Source organism: Bubalus kerabau, chromosome 3 (genome assembly GCF_029407905.1).
Source record: "Bubalus kerabau isolate K-KA32 ecotype Philippines breed swamp buffalo chromosome 3, PCC_UOA_SB_1v2, whole genome shotgun sequence".
Taxonomy (NCBI): domain Eukaryota; kingdom Metazoa; phylum Chordata; class Mammalia; order Artiodactyla; family Bovidae; genus Bubalus; species Bubalus kerabau.
In genome coordinates, this window is record NC_073626.1 from 60,068,842 (window position 1) to 60,082,351 (window position 13,510).

Sequence of the window (13,510 nt, forward strand, 5' to 3'; positions counted from 1 at the left end):
ACAAGTAGTCCTTATAAGAAGCTGACAAATTACTTTTTTCTTAAAAAGATTACCTTCAATATATCTTTTTGGTGTACTGGTCGACTGTTTATAAAGATGAAACTCCTTTCTGGGGTTGAAAGACTTGTGCAAGAGTGGTCTGCATCATGCTTTGGAAGAAATCCACTTAGAAAAATCTACAATTGTAATAAATAATTATAGTATTGATATGCAATGTCAACAGTAAACAGGAGTCCATGGATCTGGTTATATACATTTAAAGGTATAAACAAAATTAACAAATGGATTTTCATTTTAAGGTCTAAACAGCCATAAACTTCTTGATAACCATGTCATGAGCATTAAACTTAAATTACTGAAGCATGTTAAATTGGTGTTCCCAGCTAACTCTCCCTTCTTGCAATTTTAAGGGAAAACTGGCATTCATTAAAGTTTCATGAATACATATCTTATTGTCATAGGACATACAGTATAAATACTGCTGCTCTCTGCTCAACCCTATTTCCTACTATTTTCAAAAAAATTTCTTCCCTTATAATGTAACTTTCCTCTGGCTGTTCATCCTTTTCTTTTCAGCCACCATTTTCTGTAAAGAAGTAGCTGTTTCTATCTTTATTTTGAGTATGCCATGAAGTCAATCTGACTAGTTTTTCATTACTGAGGGAAAAAAAGATCTCTTACTCTTTGACACATTGCAATGTTGTACTTTATCTTCATTTTTGTTTAGAGAACTATTTCACAAGTGTATGAAAAGTAGGAAGAAGGATCCTAGAAAAAATACCAGTGAGAAGGGAGAGAGATTTAGTGAACAGAAAGCAAGGAAAATGCTCCTACTTTTAGAGATAATACAAAGAACTGTTAGGAATACAGCAAAGAGCCAGACTGAAATGGTTTAAACTCCGGCTGCACTACTAATATGATCTTGATCAAATTATTCAAAATACAGGCCTATAAAATCTCTTATCTGAAACAACTGGAATCAGATGTTTTATTCACCTGTTAAGAAACAGTGAGAAATTTTCTGCTTAGGTTTAAAAAAGCAAGAGTGTCAGGGGGTTTGCTATTTTTAGTTAAGCAGAAACCATGAGGCTCCCTACCAACACAGACTGTAGGCTGCCACCTATGTCTGTGGCTATCCCTGCCCTTGGAAATAAGTGTTTAAGGAGATGGATGCATTACCAACTTTAGAATACTAAGTGCATTACTGTCACAGTGCCAAACTGTGCCAATTAAAAAAAAAGTTAATACATACAGCAAGATAATCCATTATAAAATGAAACTACTTAATTAACTATAAAACTTCACAACCCTTATAAATGGTTGCATAATTTACCAAGTAATATGAGAGCCTTCTTAAAGCACTTGCTGAGCATCAGGGAGAGCTGTTCAGCCTCTGAAAGACTTACTAGGCTTGTTGATGGGAAAAAAAAAAAAACCTGAATAGGTAAAAATAAAGATTAAAATGAAGAAAACATCAGTAATATTGCTAGTGTTTTTCTTCCACACCATCTTGGTTGGCCACTGAATAAATAGTATTACTTCCAAATACTGAGCTTTAAAAATGGTTTAAGATAGATAACCTTAAGAATGAACACATAGTAAGTTATACAGAAAACTAAAATCAAATGGCAAAGTCTTATAAAATGTTACAAAAAGTGAAAATCAGGCTAGTTTGTGGGGAAAAAAAAAATCTCTGTAAGAGACTAAATCAGTGCAACAAAATAAAAAATAAGATAGGCCTTATAAGATTCTATACCCAAGTATCACTCAAGTAAAAAGCAAAACGAAAATCAAAGGCAAAATATAAACAAAGAATACTCCCCTGATTGCTCTTCAACTATGAACCCTTCTCTCCCTCCCTTCACCTCCAGCCTTCTATCATCTAGCTTCTACCTCAATGACCAACTCCAATAGACACTTAGCTCTACTGTGTCTACCTGACTCTCTGCAGACCCTGACACCAATGGAATTCTCTCCTTTGGGAAGCGTGACACTGTTCAGCCTTCTCTGTTGGATTTTCTACTTCATCTCTGAAACTTCCTCTTTAGTGGGATTTTCTCTCCCTTTGCTTACAGCCTATAAGGGAGATAGCCTCCCTCAGTCTCCTCATCAGACCCCTTTTTCTTGCTCTCTATCCCATCTGATTAATTTCATTCCCATCTATACAACACACACCAGTGATGCTAAGATATAGGTGTACAGCCTTTATTTCTTTCATCTCTAAATGCTCAAATTTTTTAATCTTACCACATTCAAAACTTGATAAAATATTTCAGCTAACTTCCATGCTGCTGTCTAATAGCTCCTCTTGTACTCCTTTACCAAAGTAAAGACCTCTGTTCCCTACTCAGTCTGTCAGACTAACAAGTTTCCAAGCAATGCTAATGCTGCTGGTCTTCAGACGAAACTATGACAGGTAGACTCTCTAAAGCAGAACATAGGTAGCACATCTGAATCTCCTGTCACAAGCTTCCTGGGTTACCAGCATGGGCAACAAAGTTCTAGGAAACCACAGAGAACCCAGCAAAATTTAGACAGTACCCTTACTATCCCAAGTCAGCTAAGAGGACCAGTCCAAAGCAGCATAGTGTCTAAACTATTAAACAACTATTAAGGGTGCTCTGAAAAACAGAACCCAAGTCAGATCATGGCTACCTTCTAAGGCAGAGAGAATTCTTAATACATTAATTGAGCACAAGCTCCATCCAAGACACTAATAAAATGATAATTATTAAGAACTCAATATTATACAAGAGAATAGGAGGGGAACTAGTAGCCAAGAGACTGCAACAAATTATAGAAAAGAAACGAAGTCATAATAATGTATGGTCCATACAAGTTTTCAACTTTTAACATGAATCTTCAAATGAAAGATGGTTACGTAAGACACAGGTTCTGAAGCTAGATGACATGAGAGTGGAGCGGGCACGACAGAGAGAGAGCAAGCAAGACTGGGAGTGTTAGTGGCCTCATCCAGTGCTACAGGGGCTCAAGAGACTCTCTAGAGCCGACAGGTCGGAAAATAAAGCTGGAAGACATGCTCAAGGTGGGAAAGGGAAAACAAAAGTAAGAGGGCTCAACTCCGTTTCTTTCATTGAGGAAAGCAAAGAGATGAAGATTCTAAACTGAAAATCACTTAAACAACTAATGTAACCATGATACTTAAAAACAATAAACAGAAGAGATAAAAACAGGAAGTAGGGCAGGGAAAAGAGATTTAATATGAGCTTATACATCCTTTGTCATTAAAATTTTTAAAGAGACACTTCTTGTTACCTCAACCCAACAAAAAGGAAATAATTAAACAGCTTCAGTGGTAAATTAGAATTATTAAAGAACATCTTTGTTGTATACCTGAGATTCTTCACAGTGGTACTGAAAGGATTCCATATTGCCCATAACAGCAGTCCCCAGAACAGACATGAGGGCCATTTTATGATCTGATACTCTAGTTTTCTGCCAAATAATTGCCTAGGGACAAAACAACACAGACAACTTTTAGCACAACTTGGATTTAGTTAACTCAAGTACTTACAAAATATATTTCTGTATTTAGCATTCATCCCTAGTTTATATTTTCTGCATCATTTACAAGGTATCTATAGGCTTTAAAGTTTGAGAGAAGCCTGGTTCTGAGTTTCAGTAGCTGTATATCCTGTAGTGTAGTCTATTTTAACTTACCTTAACCTTAATTTTGTTTTCTCTATGAGATGACTAAGAATACTTATTTCCCAGAGTGTTAGAAGATGAAAATATACAATGTAGGTAAACACACAGGCCAGAGCCTGGCATGAAAAAATTTCATTAAATATTAATTTTCTCCCCCCTTCTAATCCTAAACTTCAGAATATATATTGCAGAATGTATTTAAGTTAAATTGCTACTTCAAGTAAACATTACTGTTTTATTGAGGATGGACATCAATGCTATAAAATTTCTGTAAACAGTTAACCTGGTATAAAAATTTAGGGTAATGCATGCTTTTTAAAATTACCATTTATATACAGAGAACTTTAAAAAAGCTAACTAAACCTCACGGACAGAAAGGCTGAATAATGGACTTGTGTTTTTTTTCACTACAAGCATGTAGTAGCTTAAGAGAATCATGGCTCAGAGAGACAGCACTAAAGTGTGGCTGTGAAGTGCATGTTGTAACATACTGACATTTTTTCAGTTAATGAGGTTCAGTTATAGTCAAATCTCTTGAGAAACTATCAATATATAGACACATTCATTCAACAAATATTCACTTAGAAGTCTTAAATCCTACAGAAAATGTGTCAAGGGCTTAGGAGAAAACAACATTCAAGAGTCAGGCAGAGGAAGAGGAAGAGACTGAAAAGCACTGACGCAGAGGCAAGAAGAGCCACAGGACAGTATGGTACACTGACCAAAGAGGTTTTTAGGAAGAAGTAGGGCTTCCCTGGTAGCTCAGTGATAAAGAAACTGCCTGTCAATGCAGGAAACGCAGGTTGATCCTTGATTCACGAAGATCCCACATGCCGCAGAGCAACAAGCCATGCACTGTGACTAACGAGCCCACGTGCCACAATGCATGAAGCCCAGTGCCCTAGAGCCCGTGCTCCGCAACAGGAGAAGCCACCACAATGAGAACCCACGCGCCAGAACAAGAAAGCAGCCACTGCTCACCGAGAGGAAAGAGACATGGCCACAGGATTTAGCAATCAGCAGTGAAAGCAGTTCTGGGGTAAATGAAGCCAAATTTTAGTTACTGGATAGTGACTATACGGAAAACATATGAAAGGGACAGATCTTTTACGAAGTTTGGCTGTAAAGTGGACAGTAATAACTGGAGGCAGGTGGATCAAGGAAAGCTCTTGATGACACACTTGAATAAAAAGCAGTGAGGGAAAATGGGTTTACACAAGCAGGCTTGTAGAATCAGAGGGAATTGAAAACGTTCTCCTTTGTTCTTTCTCTCTCCCTCTTTTTTCTTTTTTTGTAATGTAGAAAGGTTATTTGTTACTTGTCACAAAAGGTTATTTGCAAAACGACACTGATTTAAATATCTGATTGTGGAGAAAGTTTAAAAGAGAGAAACTCTGGCTAGATCAAAGGATCCTAGCCAAATGAATTCCTTAACATAACCAGGAACCTATGTAGGCAGGAAAAAATACTAACATTATTATACATAATAAAATGAAAGGGGAAGCAAATGAATTTATGTTGTTCTTTAACTGGCATGTCAGGGGATAGTAGTGAAGGACAAGAAGACAACAGTCCCTGACTCTGCTTCTTGATGTGTACATCTGTAAGCCACTTTTGTTTTTAGAATCTCAAAGACCAATCTCCTTGGGAAAACAGTTTAACAACGGCTCAAGAAGACAAATTACCCAATAATTAGTGTAACAGGAAACCCTTTTATCTACTCTCAGGGTTTTATTAATACTAAGCAAGTAGGAGTTACAATTTATGAAAAATTTACTTAGTAGGCACTAACTACTATCATAGAAACCGTTAATTTTCACAACCATTTCAGGCAGGTATTAGTATTTCATTTTGCAGATGAGGAAACAGGCTCAAAGAGATTTATTCACTCAACGAATCATGATTTACACCTAACTTTTCTGGCTCCAAACTTTTACTTTGCCAATATCACTTTCCTCACTAGTCAAAGATAGTAATAAGTTAGAGCCAACTCCAGGTCCTAATTGGGAATTCTCAAATAGTGTCTTTGACAAATGCATTTTCATGTATGAATATGTGATATGTTATGAAATCTCCAGTTTCCTGAGAGTACTAATACATTCTCAAAACTATTTTAAAAATTCATTTAAAGTTAAATAAATAATCTACTGTTAGAAGAAGGACAAGGATTACTCCTTGTAGGGTCTCCATATTAAAGAAATCACACCAGAATAACAGAAGTCCAAAAAGACTGGGAGCTACTCTCACAGCATCCTAGAGTCAGAATATTTTTGAGAGTACAGTCTGTCAGTACCAACCCGAATCTTATTATTGATAAGATTATTGGTAATCCTTATACCTAAAGAAAGAAAGAAAGTCACTCAGTTGTGTCCGACTCTTTGCGACCCCATGGACTGTAGCCTACCAGGCTCTTCCATCCATGGGATTTTCTAGGCAAGAATACTGGAGTGGGTTGCCATTTCCTTCTCCAGGGGATCTTCCCGACCCAGGGACTGAACCCAGGTCTCCTGCATTGTAGGCAGACGCTTTACCATCTGAGCCACCAGGGAAGTCCACCAGGAATCTCAGTAGAGGCAGATGGCAAATGCCTTTGTTGGTCAGTAGTTAATCCTTATACCTAAGGATTTCTAAATTTCCAATAATTGTTATTTATTAATATTCATATAAATACACATAGGCAGTTATTTGTCCCAAAGTGCACATTAAAAGGACAGAACTAAAATTTGGGTATTTTTCTGTTGTTCATGCCAATTTTTCATTATCTATTGTTTTGAAAGTGATCTGAACTAGAAAAAAAGACTTTAATTAGAAAATTTTTAAAAAGTATATGAAATCAAATGGAAAAATAAGTTGTAAAAAATTAAAAAATTAACATATAGCTTCAATGTGTATATTTTTCAACAAAAAATTATGTCTTGGTAACTACATTAACACTTCAAGAATCTAGACTCTTTAAAATTGGAACTGCTCCAGGAAACACAGGCTGTCGTATAAGTATTTTTAATTTTTAATTTCATCATGTAATATATAAATGCTCTGGTTAAATTAAAATTTTTGGAGAAACTTCTAAATTTATTCAGCAAATATTTATTAAACATCTACTTTGTACTGCTGCTGCTGCTAAGTCACTCCAGTCGTGTCCGACTCTGTGCAACCCCATAGACGGCAGCCCACCAGGCTCCCCCGTCCCTGGGATTCTCAAGGCAAGAACACTGGAGTGGGTTGCCATTTCCTTCTCCAGTGCATGAAAGTGAAAAGTGGAAGTGAAGTCGCTCAGTCGTGTTCGACTCTTCACGACCCCATGGACTGCAGCCTCCCAGGCTCCTCCATCCATGGGATTTTCCAGGCAAGAGTACTGGAGTAGGGTGCCATTGCCTTCTCCGATACTTTGTACTAGATTCCTGGGAATCCTAAAAGCTGGGAATACAAAGATAGGACAAAGTCCCAGCTTTCAAGGAGCTAAAAATACAAAAGGAGAATGAGGTATTAAAATAATTATAATGCACTGTGAAAACTGCAAATATAAAATATAGTGGGAACATTGTAGATGAAACCTAAGTCTACTTCACAGAGCAGCTGTGTGTGTGGTGAGACCTGAAAGGAGTTTGACACCCACAAGTTATAGGAAGGGCATTTGTGATCGGTAGAAGAGCACGGGCAAAGGCGTGAAAGCACAGAGATACGCCTTGCTGGAGATGATGCTGGACAGATACCAGATAGACAAGAACAAGACCATGAATGACCTAGCACATCAGGCAAAGAAAGAAGTTTACAGTTTCTTTTATCCACAGTGCAGAATCAATGGACAAACCTAATTGGGAAAAATACCATGATCAGATATGGATGTTAGAAAGAGATCTTTGGACCTTGAGGACTTTCTGCTGAGTGAGATAAGTGAGACAAAAACAAATATTGTGTGATATTACTCATATGCAGCAGTAAAAAACAGACATGGAACAACAGACTAGTTGCAAACTGGGAAAGGAATATGTCAAGGCTGTCTATTGCCACCCTGTTTATTTAACTTACATACAGAATACATCATGTGAAATGCCAGACTGAATGAAGCACAAGCTGGAATCAAGACTGCAGGAGAAATATTAATAACCTCAGATATGCAGATGACACCCCCCCTTACGGAAGAAAGTGAAGAAGAAAACTAAAGAGCCTCTTGATGAAAGTGAAAGAGGAGAGTGAAAAAGTTGGCTTAAAACTCAACATTCAAAAAACTAAGATCATGGCATCCAGTCCCAACACTTCATGGCAAATAGATGGGAAACAATGGAAAACAGTGAGAGACTTTCTTTTCTTAGGCTCCAGAATCACTGCAGATGGTAACTGAAGCCATTAAATTAAAAGATGCCTGCTCCTTGGAAGAAAAGCTATGACCAACCTAGATGATAACATATTAAAAAGCAGAGACATTACTTTGCCAACAAAGATCTGTCTAGTCAAAGCTATGGTTTTTCTAGTAGTCATGTATTGATGTGAGAGCTGGACTATAAAGAAAGCTGAATGCCAAAGAATTGATGCTTTTGAACTGTGGTGATGGAGAAGACTCTTGAGAGTCCCTTGGACTGCAAGGAGATCCAACTAATCAATCCTAAAGGAAATCAGTCCTGAATATTCATTGGAAGGACTGATGCTGAAGCTGAAACTTCAACATTTTGGCCACCTGATGTAAAGAACTGACTCACTGAAAAAGACCCTGATGCTGGGAAAGATTGAAGGCGGGAGGAGAAGGGGACAACAGAGGATGAGATGGTTGGATGGCATCATCAACTCAATGGACATAAGTCTGAGCAAGCTCTTGGAGTTGGTGATGGACAGGGGAGCCTGGCGTGGTGCAGTCCATGGGATCACAAAGAGTCAGACACGACTGAGCGACTGAACTGAACTGATCTCTCCTATGTACAATCTAATAACAAACTCATAGAAACAAAGTAAAATTGGTAGTTTACAGGGCAGGAGGGTTAGGGGAATAGGACAGATATTATTTAAGAGTACAGACTTGCAATGAGTAGTAAATAAGTCCTAGTGATCTAATGTACAGTACAGTGAATACAGACAACAATTTTGTATTATAACCCTCAAACTTGCTGAGAGACTAATAAACCTAATTACTCCAACCACTAAAAAGACAAATTAATGTGACAGAGATGCAATTACTGCTACAATGGCAATCATATTATAATATAAATGTATCAAGTCAACATGTTATACACCTTAAATTACATAGTTTTATGTCAAATATATCTCAATTAGGAAAAAGATCTCGGGCAAGAGTGATTTAGTGAGATCTTAAGCTAAAGCAATATGGATTAAAAAACATGACTGTAATATTTCAACTCAAGAGAATCTCAAATTTTACTGAGCACATACAAAATGGATGAGGTTCAGAGTCACAAAATATTCTCATAGGCACTGAAGATGGTGTGTTATTTCTGGCACACTAGATACAACAGTGCTGCTTTCTCTTCCACTCACAAAAACACAATGGAATGCAAGTCAGTAAAAGTGATATTTATAAGATTACTTCTCTAATTTTTTAAAAGGTAAAACATGTGCAAACTTTAGTATTCTACTAACATTAACACCATGGCTAAGAAATACTGGACCAGGTAACAGAACTAAGCCACACTGCTAAGAGTACAAGACAACAGAGATAGACTGAAGGGCATGAAATAGACTTGATGTGACTTGGTGACTCACTACACATGAAGAGGAAGGAGAATCAGGAATGTGACTGAATCCGTAGTACCAGAAACAGTGTCAAGTACTTAGAAGGGTCCAGTAAACAATTTGCTGAAGGAGTGAGCAAATGAATACATTTTTCTAAAGTAATCCTAATGGCGTTGAAAACTAGCTCTTTGTGCTTAAATATAAAGACTGCTGGTTGTCATACCACTACATGGATCTCTATTATTTTAGGAAAGCCAAAGCAGCCTTTGCTTTTCTTTCTTTTCTTTAAAATAACAGTTTCATTACGATAGAACTGGCACACGATACAATTTAAGTAAACAATTCAATGGTTTTTAGTATATTTACAGAGTTGTGCAACTAAATCACCACAATCTAATTTTTCAGAACAATTTTACCATTGCAAAAGGAAACCCTGTACCCATTAGCAGTCATTCCGCATGTCTCTGCACTTCGCCTGAGACCATCACTAATCTGTCTTTATAAATTGTCTATTTTGGGTATTTAACGTAAATGGAATCATACAATTTTTCTGAGTTTCTTAGAAACTTAGAAATACTAAGTTTCTTCACTTAGCATGACTTTTTCAAGTTTTATCGTTGTATTAGCAATTCATTCTTTTTTTAAAATCCAGTTTTATTTAGCTACACAATGCTGAAGACCTTATAGATCGTCTCAGGAGTGTCTTGTAGTAGTGATACAATTTAATTTGCACAAAAGGGTAAAATATAAAATATACGAATTTAATTTTGAGTTTATAGTCAGGGAAGAAGCTAGCATAATTAATATTATATGATCTAAAGAAATAATAAAGCTAACAAATTCTATAACTCAGTGTGAATCAATCAAGTTAATTAGCATTATTTAGCTTATACAGTCACTATTTTTAGTTTTGTCTCCATTTACTTTCATGCCACCAACACCTGCCCTCTGGTAATCACCTACAACACCTGCCCTCTGGTAATCACCTATTGGTTCTCCATGAATCTTTTGGCTTGATATGTGTGGTCTTTTGTTTTCTAGGCTCTGCATTTAAGTGAAATCATAGTTCCTCTTTCACAGTTTTATTTCTCTTAGCATAAAACCCTCTATATCCATCTATATAGTTGCAAATGGTAAGATTTCATTCTTTTCTCATGGCTGAGCAGTATTCCAACGTGTATATATACTACATCTTCTTTATCCATTTATCTGTCCAGGGGCATTTAGGGCCCTTCCATATACTGACTATTGTAACTAGTGCTGCAACGACAAAGGGGTGCATATATTTTGTCAAGTTAGTGTTTTTATTTTCTTTGGAAAAATACTCAGAAGTGGAATAGGTGATGTGATAGTTATATTTTTAATTTTCTGAGAAAGTTCCATGCTGCGTTCCTTAGTGGCTGTACCAATTTACATTCCCAATGGCAGTGCATGAAGTTTCCCTTTTCTCCACAACCTCACCAGCACTTGTTATTTGTTGCTTTTTGATAATAGTCTTTCTGACGGATGTGAGGTGATATCTCATTGCGGTTTTGGTTTGCACTTCCCTGATGAATGGTGGTTTTCAGCATCTTTTCAGGTGTCTGTTGGTCGTCTATATGACTTCTCTGGAAAAACATCTACTCAGGCCCTCTGCCATTTTTAAATCAGGTTATTTGTTTCCGATGTTGAGTTCTTTGTATATTTTGGATATTAAATACCTTATCAGATATACTGTTGACAAATATCTTTTTCCATTTGATAAGAAGCCTTTTCATTTAGTTGATAGTTTCCCTTGATGTGCAAAGCTTTTTAGTGTAGTCCCATTATTTTATTTTTGCTTCTGTTTCCTTGCCTGAGGAGAGAGATCCAAAAAAATATTGCTCAGACCAATGAATGCGCTGCTTATGTTTTCTTCTAGGAGTTTTATGGTTTCACATCTTACATGTAAGTCTTATTCATTTTAAGTTTATTTTTGTAAACTGTGTGAAAAAGTAGTCCAGTTGATTCTTTTGCAAGTAGCTGTCCAGTTTTCCCAACACCATATATTAAAGAGACCATCTTTTCCCTGTATATTATCTCCTTTGTTGTAGATCGAATGGCCATATACTGCTGCTGCTACTGCTAAGTCGCTTCAGTCGTGTCCGACTCTGTGTGACCCCATAGACGGCAGCCCACCAGGCCTCCCCATCCCTGGGATTCTCCAGGCAAGAACACCGGAGTGGGTTGCCATTTCCTTCTCCAATGAAAAGTGAAAGTGAAGTTGCTCAGTCGTGTCCGACTCTAGCGACCCCAGGGACTGCAGCCTACCAGGCTCCTCTGTCCATGGGATTTTCTAGGCAAAAGTACTGGAGTGGGGTGCCATTGCCTTCTCCTGGCCATATACTTGTGGGTTCATTTCTGGACTCTATTCTCTTCCATTGATCTTTGTGTCTGGTTTCATGCCAACATCATATTGTTTTGATTACTGTAGCACTGTAGTATAGGATAAAATCAAGGAGCATGATAACTCCAGTTTTGTTCTTCTTAAGACTGTTTTGGTTATTTTGTCTTCTGTGTTTCCATATAGAATTTAGAATTATTTCTTCTAGTTCTGTGAAAAATGCCACTGGTATTTTGATAGGGATTGCGCTGATTCATAAACTGCTTTGGGAAGTGTGGTCATTTAAAAATATTGATTCTTCCAACGCATGAGCATGTTTTATCTTTCCATTTGTTTGTGTAGTCTTCAATTTCTTTCATCAGTATCTTATAGTTTTCAAAGTCCAGGTTTTTATTACCTCCTTGGCTAAATTTATTTCTGGGCATTTTATTTTTTTGATGCAATTGTAAATGGGGTAGTTTTCTTAATTTCCCTTTCTGATACTTTACTGTGAATGTATAGATATGCAACAGGTTTATGAAAGTGAATTTTGCAACCTACAATTTCACTGAATTTATTTATTAGTTTTAGTAGTTTTCTGGGGGCATCTTTAGGATTTTCTATATATAGTATCATATCATACACAAAGAGTAAAAGTTTTACTTCTTTCCAATTTGGATTCTTTTTCTTATCTAACTACCATGGCTAAGACTTCCAATCCTATGTTGAATAAAAGTGGTGAGAGTGGGCAATCTTGTCCTGTTCCTGATCTCAGAGGAAAATCTGTCAGATTTTCACCTTTGAGTATGATACTAGCTGTGAGATTGTTTTGTATGGCCTTTATCAAGGTGAGGTACATTCTCTCTGTATCTACTGTGTTGAGAGGTTTTTTTTTTGTTTTTAATCATACTTGAATGTTGAATTTTGTGAATAGCTTTTTTTGCACCTGTTGAGATGATCATATAATTTTATCCTTCAATTTGTTAATGTGGTATATCACACTGATCAAAGCATGGATACTGAATCATTCTTGCACTTCTGAGATAAATTACATGTGATCATGGTGTATGATCCATTTAACATATTGCTAAATTTGGCTTGCTAATATTTCATTGAAGATTTTTGCATCTATGTTCATCACTGATACTGACCTGTAATTTTCTTCTTTTTCTAGTGCTTTTGTCTGGTTTTGGTATCAGGGTGAGGCTGGTCTTGTAGAATGAGTTTGCAAGCATTCCTTCTTCCATTATTGGAGACAGTCTGAGAAGGATAAGTGTTAATTCTCCTTTAAACGTTTGTTAAAATTCACCTGTGAAGCTGGCTGGTCCTGGACATTTGTCAGGATTTCATGCCTTTTTAATGGCTAAATGATATTCCCCTATATGGACATACATTTGAAATATTATTGCCTCTTATTATGGACATGTGGGTTACTCCCACTTTTTGACTATTATGAAAGATGCTGCTATAAACATTCATGTACATGTTTTTGTGTGACATACATTTTTCTTGTGTATATACCTAGGAGTGAAATAGCTAGGTAAAGTGGCAACTCTGTTTATTTTTTGAGAAACTGCCAGACTGTAATCTTTTCATTTGCTCCACACATCTTTGTGTTTGTGTTTATGTGTGTGTCAGTGTAAAAAAACAAAGAGGTGCTGGCTTTTGCTATTATGGCTATTATTTTAAGCCAGCCAGGAGCTGCTGATTTAAGGAACAGTGCTTAAAACAAGAGAAAGTAGGTTAAGATTCTGAATAATCTGCAACTGCGTAGAAATTAAATGTCATCTTCTTCACACCTTCTATATCACAAGTTAT

General features: G+C 36.7%; 1 protein-coding gene across 6 annotated transcripts in view; it reads right to left on the reverse strand.

The window, feature by feature from the left end:
- PMS1 (PMS1 homolog 1, mismatch repair system component) overlaps window positions 1-13,510 on the reverse strand; it is a 118,418-nt gene that overhangs the window by 23,124 nt on the left and 81,784 nt on the right. For all 6 annotated transcript variants that reach the window (XM_055571951.1, XM_055571948.1, XM_055571950.1 and 3 more), the window contains 2 exons: window positions 3,355-3,471; window positions 54-176 (listed from right to left, as the gene is read on the reverse strand). In XM_055571951.1, coding sequence (XP_055427926.1) covers window positions 54-176; window positions 3,355-3,471 — 240 coding nt within the window. The remainder of the gene's footprint in view (window positions 1-53; window positions 177-3,354; window positions 3,472-13,510) is intronic.